General features: G+C 29.0%; 1 protein-coding gene and 1 long non-coding RNA gene across 3 annotated transcripts in view; one reads left to right on the top strand and one right to left on the bottom strand.

Moving 5' to 3' along the window:
- LOC100881893 (nephrin) overlaps positions 1-22,179 on the bottom strand; it is a 702,710-nt gene that overhangs the window by 45,744 nt on the left and 634,787 nt on the right. For both annotated transcript variants that reach the window (XM_076538666.1, XM_076538667.1), the window contains exon 4: positions 593-722. In XM_076538666.1, the coding sequence (XP_076394781.1) occupies positions 593-722 (130 nt within the window). The remainder of the gene's footprint in view (positions 1-592; positions 723-22,179) is intronic.
- On the top strand, positions 13,249-20,549 carry LOC143265660 (uncharacterized). Its single transcript, XR_013040330.1, has 3 exons — positions 13,249-13,446; positions 13,721-13,831; positions 19,694-20,549. It is a non-coding gene; the product is annotated as an uncharacterized LOC143265660 (long non-coding RNA).

The following is a 22,179-nucleotide window of genomic DNA, read 5'->3' as shown; positions in this document are numbered from 1 at the left end:
AAAAAAAATTTGACTTTTTTCTCAGGAAAAATCTGGGGTTTTCAGGTTTCATGTTATCCTTGAATCACCTTGTATAATTTAGGAAAAATATAAGACATTCAAATACACTATTTATGTAATATTAATTTAATATAAATTAAGTAAGGACTTAATAATAAAAAGTATAATAATTGGAAGTGTGTAAATTATAATAAATAATTGTTTTTGTAATAACTGTGTCATAATTCTTCTTAAATCTCCCGTGTATTGATCTCAGCGAACTCCATATTGTATTTCCTGATTTCGCGTCGAAATTGTTAATTATTACAACGTTTCATTATTGCACCTTTTATAAATTTATATTAATTATAGGTAAAAGATAGATAATTATATACGGTTTCTATAATTATATTTGTATAAAAGATTTTGTTTAACGGTAAAAGAATTTTAAAACCCTACAGTCTTTCTTCAGTTATTTGTTTTCATTTGTACAAGCAGCGAAAATAATTTAGATAATCAACTTAAAATACTAATATTTCAATTATTTTCATATATGAATACAGTTATCAGCGATGACAAATAATATTATTATTAAAAGCAAATAGTTGCTCACCTGTAAATAGGTGTAATATCGCTTTTGTACCAAACAACCAAAATTGCAGAGTCATTTTGTCGTGGAGGTCGAATGTCACACGGTAATTCTGCTGTACCCTGAAGAACTGCTCTCGCTGCCAGAGTTGGTCCTACAACATAAAACACTAATAAAATAGTTGTCACCTGTGTGTCCCGTGAGAGAAGGATTAAAAGAATTTTATTATTATTAAATCGTTGTTAGCAAAGATTTTTTAAGTGTTACATGAGACATAATAAAGTGTGACGATAAAAGTGTAATAATACAAATGAATATTAATTAAGTTTATACTCAAATGTTAATATAAACTTTTAGGAAATGTTTTTTTTTCATTCTTCTTTAAGGAATGCTGTATGCTGTTGAAAATCTCAGATATTTTAAATATACGGAATAAAAAAAATGGAAATTTGGAAATAGTAATACATTTATATAATTTTCAAACACCAAATATTTGAATTTTCCAAAGTTTCAAATTTTTCAAATTTTTTAAATTCACGAGATTTCCAACCCTAAATTTTCAAATTTTCAAACTTTGAATTTTTCAAATTTTTAAATTTAAGAATTTGTAAGGTTCTAAATTTTTAAACTTCTAAATGATTAAATTTTACAAAATTCCTGAATTTATAAGTTTTTTCAATGCTAAATTCTCAAATCCTCAAATTCTATTGTAAAATTTCATAGTTGAATATATGACATTTTTATACAAATTCTTAAACCTCTAATTTCAAAAATTCCTAAACGTTCAAGTTTTCTAATTGTCCAGTTCCCTTTCTAAACCTTCAAATTTTACTATTTTAAAATTACCACCCTTTACATTTACATTAGAATTATTGTTAAACCCTTAAGATAAACGAACAGTTATATAAACTTGCCTTTAAAATAAAAAATAAATTTTAAGCTGAAGTTACAATTTGATTTAAAAATCATCCGAAAATGTATAATTAAACGCCGACAGCGGTCGAAAAACGAAGTTTGTAAAATTGACACTCCTGGTAAATTACTATCGTAAACCGCAAAAAAATCTTCGTTAGAGAAAATGAAACCTAAACTAAAAATCAGAAATTCATAAGATCACGTCGACGTTTATTGCTGTAACCAAGTTAAGCAAATCCCTATGTTGATGAACATTGGACAATTGTATTACCCGAATAGGGGTACGTAAAGGGTGTGTGGAAGTGAATTATGCATTACCATAGATGGTTAGCTTAGTATCAGCGTCGCATCTGGCGACGGTATATTCATGTACCACTAAATTTCCAGAGAGAATTCGAGAACGGTGCAACGATGTCCATTTTACATCTTTATATTTAACATTAATAATTGAAAATGTTTCGTTTGCTGTCACAGTGAGTGGCTACCGCATCTTGTGTAACTAAATCCTATAAATTAACTGTTGGCGCAGTTATTATTTACAATTTTCACATATTTTGCTACGAATTTTCGTGAATATTTAATGATAATGGAGATACACGGTGCTGCAATGGCGGCAATAAGAATACTAAAGTGACCTTTAAAATTCACAAGCATTTTGAGGGTGAAAATGTAATTCTTTGTGAATATAAGTAACGTCATTAAAAGATTCGATTACTATCTAGAGACTTTTGTTGTTTTTGCGTGGTTCATTATGTAACATATGAGTTAATATTACTACAATATCGTGTTGCACTTGTGACGTACGCTACACTTCGAATGTGCTAAATAGACTCGTATTTTCACTGCAATTGAATACTGCACTCAATTCTAATTATAACCTGCATAATCAAGAATCGGTAAATGCAAGATGTGCCTAAAAATTTTCTATAATTGTCTTAATACCGTAGCAACAATTAGCTAACTGTGAATGACTCTACTGCTTAAAAAGTTGTAGGTTAAGGGGTTAAATACGGTTCCTTTATTATTAATAACGTCATACCGTCAATTTACATGATATTAATAATTTTATAACATTTTTATATAATATTAGCAATTATAATTATTAATTATAATATCAGTAACATAATATCAATTTATTTCATAATATCTCCACACTTCTTGTGTACAGATTTAACGTTTTGCAGATCTCGCAGATGTTTGAATAATTTTGTATGCACAACATTTGTAACTAAGTCGTGTGTTTATTCTGTTATCACAGGTAAATAATTTGTGTTTTTTGAAATTCAAATCGAAACAATATCGCAAGCAAATGAATTGTGTACCGTTATCGGTTCAAAAGTATGAGAAACAGAGAATTACGCGTATGATTATCGCTGTAATGAATGTCGAGATAAAAGCTCGACCACGATATTGGCGTCTGTATTAATACATGAGTTCGTTGCAATTTCACACTCTAGAAACCACTATTTCCAGTGAACTGCATCTCTCTCTACCTCCGAGTCAAATGTAGGAGAATCAGAGGGAATATTTGTGGAGGAAACAAAGAAATATGGAAAGAACAGAAGCGAGAGAGACGGGCTTGCAGGAACCGGATACCTTTTATATAACTGTACCAGCTGTAAGACCACGTTAAAATTGATTTCCTTTTGTTTTCACTCCATTAGATTTTGTGAAGTTTGCCAATTCTGAGGTAGAATTTTATGTTGCACTTCTGAGCGAATAAATTCTTTGATAATACCTTTTCTTTGTTTGTTATTGCTATAATCAATGTAATTTTTTGTAAATTTTTTAAGAACAAATATTGCGAGATTTATTGCAAACTGCGGTGTCGTACTAAATAAAAATTTGATAAATCATTTTTGTAACGTTACATAAACTAAAAACTACATTTATTAAAACTAAAATAAATTTATTTTTACATAAAATATTTCTCATTCCTTGGTATGTATTTTGCAAAAATAATCTTTTCTTAATAATTTTGTTTTCACTTCAGGCAGAATTTATTAGACAACACAGGATGAATAAAGTTGTATTTAACTTGAATTATATTTAGTAAAAGTTATTTATACTTTATATAGCGTATAAATACATTTGTCTTCGATTTATTTATTAATTAAAACACTGTTGCTAATTTTTAACTAATTGATTAAGTAATCTTCGATTAAATTAAATGTTCTCATTATTGAAATTATTAACATTAACTAATATCAAGTTGATTTCCTCCGATTTTAAACAAAAATATAATATTCCAGTTCTCATCCATATTTAACGGATAATTCATTTTCGAAGCACACTAAATTTTCCAGTAATTTGCCTTCCGGAGCAACCTCATAGCTCAACTAACGCAAACAAGGCTTCACGGTATCAACTTTCAAAACCGCAATAAAGGAAGGGATTGCGATAACCAAATTCGGGGTTAAAGTTAGTCTATAGTATCATATCTCTTACTTAATGTAATAAAATTTTCTCGCACAAGAAATTATTAAGTTCTAACTGATATTATTAATAAATAATTTCTTTCTAAGGAGACTTGAACTGAACATACTTAAAAAAAATTAAAAAAGAATGATTAAAGTATTTTTCACACTCGCATGATTTGTTTTAATAAGAAATATTTAAAATATGTTATAATGTGTTTCTTAACTGTACATTCACGATTTTCCAAAAATCATAATTAATATTAAAATTAGTAGCATTAAGGCTTGAGTATATTGTTAGATAAAATGAAACAAATAATATTGATAGAAACTTTATTATAATTTTGTCAATAATGATCTTTATTTTCAGATAAAGGAAAATGAATTAAAAAAAGATCTGAAGAATTTTTATACCTTAAACAATAAACTGAATGGCACTCGCTATTTGGTTTAACTGAATAATATGAAATAGGTACTTTTTAAAGAAATCTAGAGTCCTATAGGTGATGTATAAACACAGAAAAAACTAGTGAAAACTAATAGCAGGGAAATAATAACTCCAAAAGAATTCGTTAAGTAACAAAAAAATTCGTTGCCAACAAAAAGAGTTGCCATCTGCCAACAGCAAAAATACTTTCGACTGCAAAGGGTAAATTCTTAATTGCGATAAAATTCAACAATGATTTCAAGAAAATCACCTTAAACTTTGCAACCTAACCTAACTTAATTTAACGTAAAGATCAGGTTAAGCGGTGATTTTGGCCACTTTAGGTTCAGCGTTAAAACAATAAGATCCTAAATCACAGTATACTTGGTAGTTTCTGTGGTCAACCGTTTTCGACACGTAGAAACAATTCAGCCAAGTAAGGTAACAGTCTAAGTCGATAATCCGCGGGTCAGACAGTGTCGAGAAACCTTATGACTGTGCTTAGCCTGGCTCCAACTCCCATGGGAGTGACCACCATTTTTCCGTATCTCATCAACGAAATATTTCAAAAATATACAATACATTTTGGAAATGTTGCGTCTATATTTCATGACATTCCGTGATGAACAAATTCTTCTGGGATATGAAAGCAGTATAGAATAAATTCAGCGCCATCTTGTGAGTCAGATCTGTTTTCTTAATGCAAGATATATTAAAAAAGCACTTCGTTTCAATTAGCGGTATTAAAGTTGTTACGCATACATACGTTTTAATTTCGCTAACATATTTTACATCGTGCAGAGTAAACAACAATTAAACTCACATTTACTAACTTTTGCTGAGCACGTTAACCAAGAAAAAGTCTTTCGTTATTATTACATAAAATTATGTGGATTAAACGACATACGAAGATTAACTAAAGAAAATAAATTCCACATTTATAGTGTTGTTATAATAGTTTCTAGGATGGTACATCGCCCGCGGATAAAGAGGTCTAGATTATATGTGTAAATTTTACTTAAGTTTCATGTATATATTTCATAATTATTTATGTCTCTCCATTTTAAGCGTTATGCGTTTATCTTCTTGGAAGTTTAAATTCTGATGTTTGCAACTTTGTACAAATTTTTACTTTTAATATTGAAAACTCGATTTGACAAATACTAATTTTTATTATTGATTACCAGAATACTATTTATGTAATTTGATAAGTTTTTTTAAATTTGCATTCAATATCTTTTCAGTTCCTTGCAAAATTCTGAGTGTGCCATCGAATCTTTTTCATATATAATGACGTCCATTCGAGTGAAAAATAAACTTCGAAGAATGTAACTATATTTCAGGTGTCCCCATTAATATGCCATTCTACAAAATAAATTATTGATGCACGGTTTCTTTCTTCCAACTCTATCGTAAAAGCTACTTTTTTGTAAAAGTCTGACACAATTGTCAGGGAACATCTACAAATGCATCTGCGTCCATTTTCACAAGTTTCAGTATTTTCTTCTCAACGAGTGAAGTTCTTTAGTCAGCCCCTACCAACTTCATTTACAAGAGACTTTATATTTTTCTACTTTTTTATAACACGATGAATTGTAGATTTACTTTTACTAACGAGGCTGGCTATCTCCTATAAAGATTTTTTTCCTTTATGAACTTTTAATATTAATTCCCGTTCGTACTTTTGTGATTACGATTTCGTATTGCTAGTTCTTATACTCTGCTAATTATGATATAGCTCGAAACTTGTTAAACAGTGTTACATTACTTGAGTTTGTTAATTATAACATTTGTTGTGGAAAGTATTTATAAACCTCTGACAAGTGTTAGAGTTATGTTATAAAAATAATTTTTAAAATAATAATCCTATTAATTATTAAACAATTTTAATTTGTAGTAACTTCATTAAATTGTTAAATAATTTTGAATGGTAATAATTTCATTAAATTGTTCAATAACATTAAGTAGTTATAAATTTATGTTAACTTGAAATATTGTTTAAAATAATTACTTAGAGGTATAATCTATCTTACATTACATGTAGTATAATATATTGACAATTTTATACGATTAATAAAATTATAAAAAAATTAAGTATGTGTTAAGTATGTGTTTAAGTATTGTTAAGTATGTGTTTACCTGATGACGTTATATGGCAAAAAATGATTTATTTCTAAAAATAACTATACATTAAGCCTTCACTTTCAATACTAAAGAACCTAATTATTATATCATTTTTAAGACAAGATTGATTGATTGTAAAATGTACTGTCTACATTCTCACATGAAATTCGTGTATTCATAAGTCGCTGACATAGCAAACGTATGTTTTCATACCGCAAGTTCTTGAGCAAAGAGAATTGAGATTCGATTGGTTAACGTAAATTTGCACGTAATGGAACTAGTAAGACAAGGGTGTAGTAATTTAGTAAGCTAATGCTACTCACAGGTAAAGCCCCCTGCACTGCTTTGTCTTCCTATATGTTTCATTGCTAAAGGCGGATGATTTGTATACTTCTGTGCAAAATATATTTAATACGTATAGTTCGTGTACGACAGGGCGTTAATTAATGAATTTGTGCTACAACAAACGGGGACCAGCTAAACAAAATACCCGAGGCTCCTTTACCTTCGATAATACTAACGTGAGTAAATAGTGCTGACGTTTTACTGAGAATTACGATGCTAACTAACTATTACGACAGTGGCACTGAAATGAACATTAACAAAAAGTGTACTAAAAGAAGAGCACAGCAACTAAAATATTCTGAGTACACGTATGCATTGAAATATTTTGAACAATGTGCATAGAAAGATAGAAAATGATTATACTGCGTTAAATCTTTATACAGGGTGGCTCACCACATTTTGCCATCTAGATTTGCGTCATTATTATTACTCATAGCAAACAATGTTTCAAATGAAGTTGAATGGTTTTGAGAGGGGTATATGCTGGTGGTACATTTTTTTTATAGGTAGACGTGTAAAGGACATATGAGAGTCATTAATGTTTTTTTAAATGGAATCATATATTTTTTATTGCATCAATTGATACTCCTTCATATTCTTTACAAAAAAAGTATTAATCTATTTATGTGAAAAAATCATTAGTTTAAGAGATATTTCAATTCTAACTTGTTAGGAAATCGTGACTTTCTGGTCAATATTATGAATTGCCGTAACTTAACAGCAAATGTTTTTCTACATGCTTTGAGAGATCACGTGTCACCGAACGAATTGTGAGTTTTTGTTTTTTTTTTGTTACGCAGTAATAGTGAAATGTAGTCTCTGTTACGTTTCTAATACGGTGAATACGACGATACGGTGAATTATTACTTCATAATATAGTATTCTAAAGAAGAAAACATAGATATGTTATAGGTTTATTTTGAAGTTGGGAAAAGTGCTACACATGCAGAAAGATTGTACACTACGGAATGTTAGTAAGTCATTAATTTCTCGATTCAGAAAGTGTTCTGATGCAAATGGTCGCCACCTTTTTTGTAAATAGACATTAAAATTAAAATATCTCTTAAACTAATGATTTTTTCACGTAAAGAGATCAATACTTTTTTGTAAAGAATATGAAGGAGTATCAGCTGATGCAATAAGAAATATATATGTCCTTTACACGTCCACCTACAAAAAAAAATATATCACCAGTATACATATGCCCCTCTCAAAACCATTCAACTTCATCTGAAACATTGTTTGCTATGAGTAATAATAATGACGCAAATCTAGATGGCAATATGTGGTGAGCCACCCTGTATAAACTTCTCTGCAAATATCAGAGATTATCAACATTAGATTCTTCGTTAAATTAGATCAAAGTTAAATCTTTCTAAATTATCTCTAAAATTGATACATTTTCACATAAAATTCTGAAAGAAATTAGATGTGGAAGTATTTCTTTGGTCAGTTGATTTAATCCAAATCGTAATTACTGTCATATCTAAGAAAATAACTGTGGTTTCTATGCAAAAGGTTAGCCGTTTCCCTAAAATATCTTATGGTAATGGTTCAAGGCCGACGAGCCCTGTAAACAAACAGGCGTTGCGGCTTTGCTACCACACTATCATCAACGCATTCTGACTGTGAATAGAGTTACTATCAAGTAAACGTGTTCTCTATGTTTACTTCCTTCGTGTTTACTTTCTCATGCAACTTCACCTCCTCATGTAACGAAGCTTCACCTTTATAAGTATGTATTATTCTATTCCGTCAGTAATTGAGTGCTCGTATGAATAAAGAAAAATAGGAAAAATTAGAATTCGCTGAATATTCGTTCATTGAGTCAGAGATCTAATACTATATGAACCGATAGAATAGAAGTTTATTATGAACAACGTTTATTATTGGTTATTATTGTTAAAAGTGATATTAAGAGAAATTTTTCAAAGTGTATCATAAATTATATGGGTAGGTGTGAAATTCTAAATTTTCAAATGTTTATATTTGTAAACGATTAAATCTTTAATTATTTCTATATTTTCAAATTTGTAAATGAGCAAGTTCCTTTCCCACATTTTTAAATGTTAAAATGAGCAAATATTTAAATTTGTAACTTTTTTTTTTATTTCTGAATTTCTGAATTTCTGAATTTCTGAATTTCTGAATTTCTGAATTTCTGAATTTCTGAATTTCTGAATTTCTAAATTTCTGAATTTTGAAATCTCCTATAACAAAATACATCAAACTGAAAGAACAAATGACGATAATAATCAAAATTTTTGTGATTACCCTGTTCCTGTAATTACTATTAAACCCAAGCAGTAAAGACCCTTTGTTACAGGTTACCCATTCCCTCGCCTAATTCAGTTCTCGTCTTATGCCTCTCAGGACAGCAATTTGCTATATAGTTCGCGGATGTTGATTGACAATTCAAGGCATAGACACCTTCTGTGTCGTAAGCGAGTTCACAAGGCATGAAATCACCAAAGTGAAGATATGCCTTAGGCTATATGAAACGCTGTGTTGATTTTTAGCTCCTCGTTGACTGAGGATTTCAAGTATTTGAATACTATTACAGCAAAATTTATCTGTTTGTCAGCAATTCAGAGACACCTGCAAGTGAGTCTAGAATTTAGCATAACATAAAGCAGCGTGGGGCAATTGTGCACCTTAATGCATTTTAAATTTCGCGCGCAATTCAAATGACTTAATTTGCGCTACTGTTTTCTGATTATCTAGAAAGCTATGGACGATATCATTTGTCATTTCGATTCATGTGATGTTCGTGAGAGATACAAATCAGTATCGATATTTAATATTTTTAATTGACACTAATAAATAAATATATTTTTCTTTATTTACGATTATTGTGCGACAGTAAATTCTACTATTTTACTGCGGTTTCTACAATTCTTTCATTTTATAAATTTTCATGTATCTTTTATAAAAGTATTTTTTAAACTAAATATTTTTTCTCCTATTTACGAAACCTTTTTTGCTGAACATTAATTTGTCATTTCCAACGGAAAATATGCAACACGATATTCATCGTGTTTTATAGTTAGCGACGTATCTTGTAATTATCATTTTTTATTGATTCTTCTCCACATTCTCCCCTTTCATCCAAACCAAAAAGATTGTATTTGTTCTCATCAGTAAGGACCTCATCCGCCCATCATTCTTCTTTTAAGAGATATTCTTCCACAAACTTTATCGTTTTCTTCTATTCACGTACGGTTTCTTTCCAAGAATACGACCATTGTAATCAACTTCCTTAATTGCCTTTCGAGCAGTTGGTGAATTTACTTTCCCGCCAAATGTACTCCGTCTGAATGTTAAAGCGAGTAACATTATGTAAATCATACTATTATTGACGAAAACTGTTGAATCTGTAATATTAACAGCTTTATTTCAGAAACAGTACACTGCGCAGAAAACTGCGATGTATTTTTGATGCAAGTTCATATTTTAGACGACATGAAATGGAGAACTTGACAATTGTCAACGTTTTATTTTAATAATGTTACTCGCATAAAAAACATCAGTGACTTATTCTTCTTTAGAAAAATTAACAAATAATTATTGTTGCTAAGAATTTTTTAATCTCTCGGAAATAGGAGGGTAAAATAAATAAATAATATTACATATTTCAAATTTTGTAATATCTAACAATAAGTGATAATTAGTGGTAGGAATACGAATTACATGACTGAAGTGTTAATAGGAATAAATGTTATTGATGGAAGCCGGGTTACCTTGGTCATTTCTAAGTTTTGATTTTAGGAAATTAGAAACATTGGTATTTTATGATTTTGAAGCTTGGGAATCAGAAATTTGGTAATTTAAAGATTTTTTTATGTAGGTTTGAAAATTTGAAAATTTTGCTATTTAGGGATTTGAGAGTAATTTTTGAGTAGTAATTTTGTTATTTAGGTATTTAAGACATTAGAAATTTTGCTATTTAGGTATTTAAGAATTTATAAAAGCTGATATTTAGGAATTTAAGAAATTAGAACTTTTTGCAATTAAGGATTTGGGAATTTAGACATTTTGCTATTTAGGAATTTAGGGCATTCGAAATTTTGTTGTTTGGGGATTTGGGGATTTAGCAATCTTGTTATTTAGGGATTTGGGAGATTAGAAATTTTGTTGTTTAGGGATTTAGGTGTTTAGAAATTTGGGAATTTAGAAATATCGACATTTAAGGATTTGAGAATTCAAAAATTTTGGCAATTAGAGACTTTCGAATTTAGACATTTTACTATTTAGGAATTTAGGAATTTGGATATTTTGGCTTTTATGAATTTGGAAGTTTAGAAATTTGTGTACTTAGAAATTTTTAAATTTAGAAGCATGTACATTGAGAGATTTAGCAATTCGATTTTGATATTTAGAGATTTAGAAATTTGGGAATTTGGAAATTTGCAAACTAGGAAATTTGGGAACTTGGGAATTTGGAATGTTGGAAATTTGAAAAGTTGGATATTTGAAAATTTGGGAAGTTGGAAATTTGGAAATTTGGAAAGTTGGAAATTTAAAAATTTGGAAATTTGGAAATTCGGAAAGTTGGAAATTTTGAAACTTGGAAATTTGGAAAGTTGGAAATTTGGAAATTTGGAAATTTGGAAATTCGGAAAGTTGGAAATTTGGAAATTTAGAAATACACGAAATTAAAAATGTAGAGAATAGAAGATCAGTAATCTGAAAAATCTGAAAAATATAAAATCTGAAACATAAAAAATATAAAACCTTGATTTTCCGTATTACGCAGCAGCTATTTGCCGTCGTCGATAATCGGTGTAGATAACAGCGATCATCGGCAAGTTCTGAGCTGGAAATAATCGGTGCTCGGGAAGTAGGTGGGATGATTTCGCGTTATAGTACAAGCAGGCAGAATTTGCGCCTCACGTCCGGACTTTGCTATAGTTTGGAAACGTGCGAAGTCGGTAGTAATATTCATCGCGCGCGTTTATCGGTTTCCAAAGCTGAGTAGCAAGAGAAGAGGCCACTGGTGATGAATACCACCGCCAGTTCCGCGTACTTTGCCAAACTATTTTATCCATGTATTCAAACCAAAAGCGGATCAACAGTTTTCTCTAACGAGCAGAATTTTCCCGGATTTATGCAGAGGATGTATTGCACCAATTTCATGACTATTTTGCCCGATTTTGCGGACAGCAAAAGAACATAACGATTGTTGGCATGTTCCATTCAGTGGTAGATTGCCTGCGTAACTATATTTATATATATTTTCTGAAATATGCTACGCTCGTTATTGAATGGAGTATTAACTATTTTATGTTCCAGTTTTCTATTGCTACACTTTACTAATACATTTATATCGAAATCAAAGGTTTACGTTTAGAAATGTAAAAATAAAACTTTATATCAAAATGAAAGGTTTAGAAATGTAGGATTGCAGGAATTTAGATATTTATACATTTAGCAATAGAATTTTAACAACCTGTACGTAATCTCTATGACGTGGTATTTTTCAAGTAAAGAATTTCAAGTAAAAGTCAGATTTTCTACCAAAAAATACGATTTCGTCGGTTTTTGTACAGGAAGCATTTTTTTCTTTCCGTTTTTTAGATTTACTTCGAAAATCCGCTCGCGATAAATCGTAGGAAAAGGTTCTCTACACCTATTTCCAAATTTTCATCCATATCGACGGAGTGGTTTTCAAGATTTTATGTACATCGCCCTGAGGAACGTAGTTTGTGGAAAATCACGTTTGAAGTTCGACATGCAGTTTGTCGTACATTACGTGCCTACTCATATATTTGGCTGGCATTTCGTCAATTTCCTGGATAGCACGGTTAGGTTTAAAATGCTTGGGGCAGATGCAAAATTTCGGGAGCGGAATTTTGAAAGAACTCAAAGGTTACTTGATTTCTTTTTATTATATTTTTGTACTATGCAATTAAATTATAATGTATTGGAAAAAGGGGAAGCAGACATGAAGCCGAATATTATAAGAAGATGAAGTAATGAAAAATGAAATCGTCTTTTAAGTTTTTGGAGCAGTTATATTTAAAAGAAATGAATAATAACGTTTCTTAGATAAAAATTATTTAGTATATGAAATATATAATAAGGTGTTATATAAAAATTATTTATTATAAAAATATATGTGAGGTTCTTTATAAGAAAAGTATCTATTATTTAAAATATACAATGACGAAGAATTTAAATCAATTTCCTAAATAATATTTTCGAATTTACGTACATATTGTTATTTTTAAATAAATTTATTTATTACATTACTTACAGTAACATCTGATATTTTCATTTTAAATAAACAATGTCTATCCGTGCTGTTTCATGATCACGTTATGACAAATTTGGAATACTTTTCAAAATAATATTCAGATACATATACTCTGCCCCACAAAAAGAAAACACACCATAAAATATAATTCTGTAGTAAAAAGACAGTTTTATCATGAAATTTTAGAAAAGATCATAAAATTGGTTTTTACAATCTGATGCCAACCCGACTGAGAATGTTTATGCTGTCATGAAGAGGAAGCCTTAAAGGAAGCGTGTATTCAACCGAAGCGATTATCCTAATAACTTCAGAAAACATGGAGGTCGCTTCCTGTCATTTATGTCAAAAGCTTGTTCAATGTATGCCCAGATGTTAATCCGTACTCGACAACCATGTAGGCAAAGTAATCTACTAGATATGTATCTAGAAAAAAATGTATTTGATGTACCTACACTTTTTAAAATAAGTATTCTTTTCATCAGTCTAAATCTTCTCGTAGATCTACAGTGACTTAAGGTTTAATTTTGTTGGAAATTTTATTTTTTAAGATGAACGAATACATTTTTTTATTTTTAATGCAAATTCGATAAAAATTATTGGGTAACTATAAAAAAATGTTTAATAAATAAAATCAGGTGTTTTTCACAAAATTTTTGAATTTACTTTAGTGAGCTGTAGAAGTTTACTTGCTGAACTTATGATGCTTATAACTAGTTTGTGATTATAAACGGAAAAATATTGATAAGCAAAAAGGTACTTTGTACAAGAAAAAATAGGAGGTACGTACGAAACAATAATGTAATAAAAGTGATGTTTATTTTATATTATATAATATTATTTAAATTGTATATAAATATGTATATAATTTTGCACCATTTGACGTTTATTAATATGTAAAACAAATAATATGAAATGCCGTTACAAATAACAAAACAAAATTATAATAAATTTTAGTAAACAAAACTTATTGTAATGGATGGACTTTGTGAGTAAATATTTTCAGTTACAAAACTTTTGTCTCTAATGAAGATTAGAGTATTTTAACTTTTCGTTAAATTTTTGAGAAATCAAAATTTATCTTAATCGAGATAAGAATACATTCAGCAAAGCTGTATCACACCTTGTATGTCTAGCTTAGACTTTAGAATAATATGTACTTTTTAAACATTTCTTCTGTATCCGCAAAGGAGTGAATAATTTACAGAAAGTAAAGTTCAGCTTGCCATCCTACTAAACAGTTTTGAAACAGTTTAATATTGCAAGTTGTTACAAAACTTTTCCGCCTAATTAAGATTCTAACAAGGCTCGCGAAGATTTCGATGGTATAACGAGAACGCATTTATTGGAGATGCCCCTTTAAGATGAAAAATCAAAGCACATTTAATCAGTAGTTTGGAATTGTGTGAAACATTTTTAAATCATCAAATTTTTATTATTTGGAAGAAATAGTATTTTTGTAGAAATTGCATTGTGTGATCTAATAAGATTATCCCTTTTCGAAGTATGACTGTACTGTTGTTGAAATTAAGGAGTTAATAAATTTGATCTTAAAAAATAATTTTCTGCGCATAAAAGCAATTTTTACTTTAATAGATTAAATTTTTCACAATAAATTTTTATACGAATAAATTAAATTTGAAAGAAATGTTTACGAAATAAATTGTTATTTAAATAAATTGGATTTTATAAGGTAAATTTTTTCATAAATTTTTAAAAATGTATTATTAATTTTTAGCAGATAATTGTGATTAATACCTTCAACAATTTTTATGCATAAAAAAGGGAGAAGATTTACAGCATTATCCATTTGTTTAGTTTCATTTTTTTTAAGATTAAAATATTTAGCTTATATTCCTAGTAATAAAGAATAAAATAAGTCGTACTTGTTAGTTAATTTTAGATAATTTTTTAGAAAGTTCGCTTTTTAAAAGGGTTTAATTTATCCATCAATCACTATAATAAAATTACGTTAATTTTCTAACAAATTAGTTTAATTATTTAAAAAAATAATATGTTTTCAGCGTCCGTTAGTAACTTTCCGCCACTTTCAAAATTTATCAAATTGCTTCTCACTTTTGGAACAGTGAAATGTCTTTTATGTCAGAGATAAGTCTCTTAAAAAACTTTAATACTTTTCAAATAATATTTATGTGTAATAAACCTTGTTACTATTATCATTTGCTAAAGACATCAGTAATATTTTGTATTATATTGTTTATTCACCTTAATGAACTAAAATGATATATTCAATGAAATTATTATTCACAAAATAGTCTGAGCTGATTGATCACTATAATTTGAATAATAACGAAGAAATAAAGTAGAGCTCTTATCTAAAAACATGTTACTGCATAGTATACTTCATATCAGTTTGAAAGTTTCAAAAGTTGACATAAGCTACTTCTAAAATAATTCTTATCACTCTATTAATCAGATAATTTTCTGTTTACAAGATCTTAGTCATTTTGAATAAGTTGGCTGCAGATTGTTAAAAGATAACAGAGAATTGTGAGTATTATAACAGTTAACTTGAATTTTTTGAAAAATGGATTCAAGTCACTCTTAAAATAAAGAACACAATTAGAGTTTTTAAAAATATGACTGCTTTATGTTTTAATTTAATCGTCTGAAGCGTTACTTTCCACATAACTAATATAGATAGTAATTGATACATTATTGATAATCTTAAAATTATTATTAAATTAATCTTAAAATAATTATCTTCTGTATAAATTCTTACTCAAAAATCTTCATTAAGACGTTTTCGGTTCATTTGAAAAATTATTGAATTATTACGAGTTTTTGCTATATGTTATATAAACAACAAAATCGTGTTTCGAAGAAATAAAATATTGTTTCATAAAATAAAGGATTGTAGAAAACTGTAACTTATATGGAGGGTCGACATGAATTGTATGGAATGTGTTGACTGTTTCACACCTGGGACTTGACTGTGTGTGCACCACCACATTCAGAAGTTCAGACATTTTGACTATTAGACTTTAAAAGTACAAAATTCTAGAACTTTTAAATATAAAAGTTTAGTTTGTCAAATTTGATATTTACAAATTTTCAAATTTCGAAAATTCTAAGGACATTTTGAGTAGCAAACTTTAAAAATACAAATATCTAGAATTTTTAAATATTAAAAGTTTAGTTTGTCAAATTTGATATTTCCAAATTTTCAAATTTTCAAAATACAAAGAGGACATTTTGACTACTAAACTTTACAAATACAAATATCTACAATTTTTAAATACCAATTCATCAAATTTCTATACTTCTACATGTCTACATTTATAAATTTTCAGATTCTCAAATTTACAAACTACTAAATCTTTAAATTTTCTAACCTCCAAATTTTTCAAATCCCAAACTTGCATGATACAGAACAGTAAAAAATTCGATCTCATCACAAAAATGTTTTAGTTTATAAAAATAATAATATCTTAAATCGTACATAACACTAAAAACTATAATTAGTTTTCATAGTTTCATCTTAAAAAACAAATTCCTCGAGTACAATAATTTTGTTTACCATCGTTTCAACCCAGATTCAATGTTCAACTCAATTTTAATTTTCAACTCATCGTTTCAACTCAGAATATAAATTTCAATATAATTCAAGATTAATTCGACGACTCATAATAACCGCGTAATAAATACAAATAACGATTAGCGGCAACGTCGTTAACGATTAAGTGAAATTTTATTCGAAAAATTCCAATATTCCAGGAGTATCCTGAGCGTAAGTACAGCGAACAAGCTCCTTGTGATAAAGCTGAGGAAACAAAAACAAAGTTAGGAAAGGGAAGCGCGACAGACAGAATGATTACGGAACAGATTTTATTGGAAATCGGTCTCTCAGTTGGCAAGTAAAGCGAATCGTTATCGAGAGTTTGCGAGTTTAATTTCCGATATTAAACGCGCTCCAACGATTTTCATAAATGGCGAAAAAGCCAAGAAGTTTGTACCTTCGATGAACCTTTCGTATTTTTCGATGAATAACGCGGATTTTAATAACCGGCTCCACTTGAAAAACTTTAAGTAACATTGCGCTCTGAAACAGTGGAAGTTGCGGACGGCAACTTTGTTTTCATTTCTATGAAAATGCTCTACGAAAACTCTATTTTCAAATGACTTTCTTTCTTCCGCTTTTGACCGTGTCACTATTACGAGCATCACCGTCAACGGAAACAAGCTGAAAGCAGACCCGTAAGGATTTAAAACAGCATTGAGTTTAATGTAAGAGAATTTTACGTAAGTTCGCAGCAAATACGGGACTTCTGATAAAAGGAAATGTATTAACTTTATTCAAAGAGCTAGGATACAGAATGCCTTTGTCTTTAATTAACAAGATTTTTCTCCGAAGTGGAATGCTGCTTCAAGTACTTTGTTTATTGTGAAGATTTTGTAGAAGATTTTTCTGGTATTTCAGTCGAAATGAATATTCGTCGCTTAATCTGCGGAGAGTTTGTCAATTTTTGAAACTTTTTCATGAAACGAGTGTAATTGAATTGTTTCTTCATTTTTACTCGTTATTAACAATACGATTTAGTACAGGTTAAAAATTGGAAAAATAATGTTTATATATTGTTTACTTTATAATCAATATATGTTTACTTTATAAACAATATATAATCTTTGTAATTGTTTTATTTAAAGAAATAATGGAAATATTTAGTCCATGAAATAATTTTGTTAAACGTACAAATTTTTATTTTCGTCGTTATTAATGAAATATATTTGAACTCCTATTAGAAAATGGCAACTCTTTTATTTTCAAGGATTTTGGGGGATTTGACAGTTGAGGGTAGATCAAGATTGGGTAATCTACGAACATGGGCATGGAAATTAACTGCAGTTTTTCAATTTTTAGATTTGCAAGCACCAAAAATTACAAATTCATAAGTTTTCAAGTTTAGAGTTCTCTCAAATTCGTAAATTTCTAGATTTATATGCTTCTGAATTTTTCAAATTCCTATAATGCTCGACTTCTACATTTGTAAATATCCACATTTGAAAATATAACAAATTACAGGTACTCATAATTCTAAATTACTGAATTTTCAGATGTTCAAATTTTTCAATTTTCAAGTTCAAATTTTGAAAGTTTTCAACTTCCAAATGTCCAAATGACCAAATCTTAGAATCCCCAAATCTCCAAGTCTCTAAATTTCCCAATCCCTAAATCTCTAAATCTCCAAATTTCAAAATTTCAAAATCCCTAAATCCCTAAATCCCAAAATCCTTAAATCTCCAAATCTCCAAATCTCCAAATACTTAAGTCTCCAAATCTCCAAATCTCCAAATCTCCAAATCTCCAAATCTCCAAATCTCCAAATCTCCAAATCTCCAAATCTCCAAATCTCCAAGTATTCAAATCTCCAAGTCTCCATATCTCCAAATCTCCAAATCTCCAAATCTCCAAGTATTCAAATCTCCAAGTCTCCATATCTCCAAATCTCCAAATCTCCAAATCTCCAAATCTCCAAATCTCCAAATCTCCAAATCTCCAAATCTCCAAGTATTCAAATCTCCAAGTCTCCATATCTCCAAATCTCCAAATCTCCAAATCTCCAAATCTCCAAATCTCCAAATCTCCAAATCTCCAAATCTCCAAATCTCCAAATCTCCAAATCTCCAAATCTCCAAATCTCCAAATCTCCAAATACTTAAGTCTCCAAATCTCCAAATCTCCAAATCTCCAAATCTCCAAATCTCCAAATACTTAAGTCTCCAAATCTCCAAATCTCCAAATCTCCAAATCTCCAAATCTCCAAGTATTCAAATCTCCAAGTCTCCATATCTCCAAATCTCCAAATCTCCAAATCTCCAAATCTCCAAATCTCCAAATCTCCAAGTATTCAAATCTCCAAGTCTCCATATCTCCAAATCTCCAAATCTCCAAATCTCCAAATCTCCAAATCTCCAAATCTCCAAATCTCCAAATCTCCAAATCTCCAAATCTCCAAATCTCCAAATCTCCAAATCTCCAAATCTCCAAATCTCCAAGTATTCAAATCTCCAAGTCTCCATATCTCCAAATCTCCAAATCTCCAAATCTCCAAATCTCCAAATCTCCATATCTCCATATCTCCAAATCTCCAAATCTCCAAATCTCCAAATCTCCAAATCTCCAAATCTCCAAATCTCCAAATTTCCAATTTTCCAATTCTCCAAATCTCCAAACCTCCGAATTCTCAAATTCCCAAATTCCGAAAATCTCCACATTTGCAAATGTCCAACTCTACAAATTTTCAAATTCTTAAATTTCTTAAATTTTCAAATATCTAAATTCTCAGATTTCTAAGTTTTGCGAATTTCTATATTCTTTGAATATCTGTATTCACAAATTTACAAACCACAGAACATCTAAAGTGTAAAATGTTTGTATTTCAAAATGATCAAATTTTTTATTTAAAAATTTTCAACTGTGAATTTTCAACTGTGAAAATTTTTAATACTCCGATTTCCAGCAATTTTCAAAAATTTGCAAATTTCTGAAGTTTTATACGAAAGTCAGATTTGCGCTTGACTGTACACTATAACTGTATAAGACTGCTGCTATAACTGTTAAATAGCTGTTAAATCTTTCTATTTCCCTCACATTTTATGTTTCTCACTCTCATTTCCGATAGATTCAAGAAGCGAACGAATCGGGAAAGATAACAGCCAGCAATTTCAAGAACATCTACCGCTCTAGTTAATAGATGGAACATGTCCCCGGATTTGAAAGCTACTGCATCATGTTATTCACAAGAACCATTTTCTATTAAATTGAAGTCAAATATTTTTAAAAATCTTGAGAAGTAAGATAGATAAATTGCATTGACATTTACAAAATGGTTATTTATAATTAAATTGTAATATTAATTCTATGAATTGTGTTTGCATACAATTTTACGAGGTATCGGTAACAAAAGAACGTATGAATGTTCCTTAACCCTTTCGCTACGGTGATTTTTTCTGAGAAATGTGATTATGGTCTTATTTATTATAATAAAAAGTCAAATATTCTTATTTATAAAAAGCAAAGCTAAAGCCTTTCTATACAGTTTTTTATCCTTCCTTTATGTACAAAGGATAATACAAATGACAAATGTTATAACACGCCGTCATAACTCTTTTTTATAAAAACTTTTTAATCGCTAGGAAAAAACTCTGTTGGTATAAAAGTGGGCGCCTATAGGTCTCAGTAATACAAACACAAAATTTCTAAGCGCCTATAAGCGCCCACAGTAGCCAAGGGGTTAATGGCTGTAGCATTCCTCAACATATTATTAAGTATACTATAAATTAATTTAAATAAATAAAATTTGTCTTCTTATTGTAAAGGGAGTATAGTTTATAAAATAATACAAAAAGTCTGTTAATTTAATTTATGTTAAATATAGGGAATAATAGTAGGTAGAAGACTTTGGTATCTGAATATTAATAAGAACCACTGTACAATCCCTGGTCATCGAATTAGGATCACTAAAAATTTTTAGCATTTTTCACGTTTTCCGTAAAATTAAAAGGCTTGTTCAAATTGTAATGATATTATTTATTGACTACTAACATGATACACTATTACAATACATAAAATTATTAACACATGTTAATATCATGTATTTCTACCCCTTTGCTTTTACCTTTATTTTTATATCTTTTTTCCATCTTCATTATTTTCACAAATATTTGCAATTCTTTTCAACTCAGATAATGTGGTTGGAGAGTTGTAAACTAGTCTTTTGATTAGGCTCCGTTCACTAAATTTGATCTCACACGCTTTCGATACTCGAGCTTAACGTAAACTCTAGCATGGCTCTTAATCGCTCATCACTCACGCAATTTATTATCACGATAGTAACAAACTATGCTATGTATATATCGTTATCAACGTATTTAGTAATAATTTGCATGACCTAAGACAATTTTACATATATGACATGTTATAGCCATAAAAGTAAAATTTTTGTACGTGGGTCCTAATTGGATGACCAGGGACTATAGTAATAGTACTTGAACACTAAAACTGTTTCATTGTTTTTGAATATTTCCAAATGTAATTTTAAGACCTTTACTGTCTTTCCCTTTATTGCAGGGATAGGCAATATTTAGTATTTACTAATCAGAAATATTTATATTTTCAAGACACATTACTAGACTTACACTAGACATTCAGCTTAATTAAATTTACGTTTATAGTTAAGTAATGTATCACACTTATAGTTACGGTTATTAAACTATATAGCTTATGTTGTTTAATGGAATTTAATTTTTTCTTTTACACTGTATTATAGTACTTTATTACACTATCGTATATGAAACTAGAGTATATTTGTTATCTTCCGGCATTTAAATTAGTAAATTAATTTGAAACTATTAACTACACTCGTTAATTGTTTTGCACCGCTTCTTTTATGATATGGTAATGACAAATCAAAATTCGATATCAGTTCTGAACTAATCTAATATGATTCTATATTATTTTGTTATCATATGCATAACAATAAACATAACACTAATTTCTTTGACAATTGACTAACTAAACTATCACGTAATTCAGTACATTTTTGTTATTACATAATTAGAGTGTTAAACAAGAATAAATGTAAATCCATAACTTGTATTAACAAATTAGTGTAACTCTGCAAGTGTACATCTAACTATTTGTCTTAATCCGCATAACAAAAATCACTAATACTAATAGCTCCATTATCGTTAATTTATACATCGTATAAATAAGCGTTTAATTATTAAATTTGACTACATTGTAATTTAATAATTCTTCTCCAATTAAAGAGAATCTCTAAACTACGATGCAAATTAAAACGTTTTTGTACCAAGTATAAATGAATATTATGCTCCAATTCAATTTAATTATCATAATTGCAAAATGCATTCAAGATGTAAACCAATTACAAAGTTGGTAAATAAATGTTAATTTACAAGAAAGGACATTGTATCCAATATCTATTAACAGAAATTAATTAACAATGATAATGTAATTTCGGAACGGATATTAATAATTTTAAAACGAACTACGAATATACGAATATACAATTTAATTTAAAATTACCAAAGAAATATTATCAAATAAAGATAGAAATATTTATTATTCTATCTATTAAAATTTAAT

Source organism: Megachile rotundata, chromosome 13 (assembly GCF_050947335.1).
Source record: "Megachile rotundata isolate GNS110a chromosome 13, iyMegRotu1, whole genome shotgun sequence".
NCBI classification, from domain to species: domain Eukaryota; kingdom Metazoa; phylum Arthropoda; class Insecta; order Hymenoptera; family Megachilidae; genus Megachile; species Megachile rotundata.
This window is presented reverse-complemented; position numbering and strand designations above follow the sequence as displayed.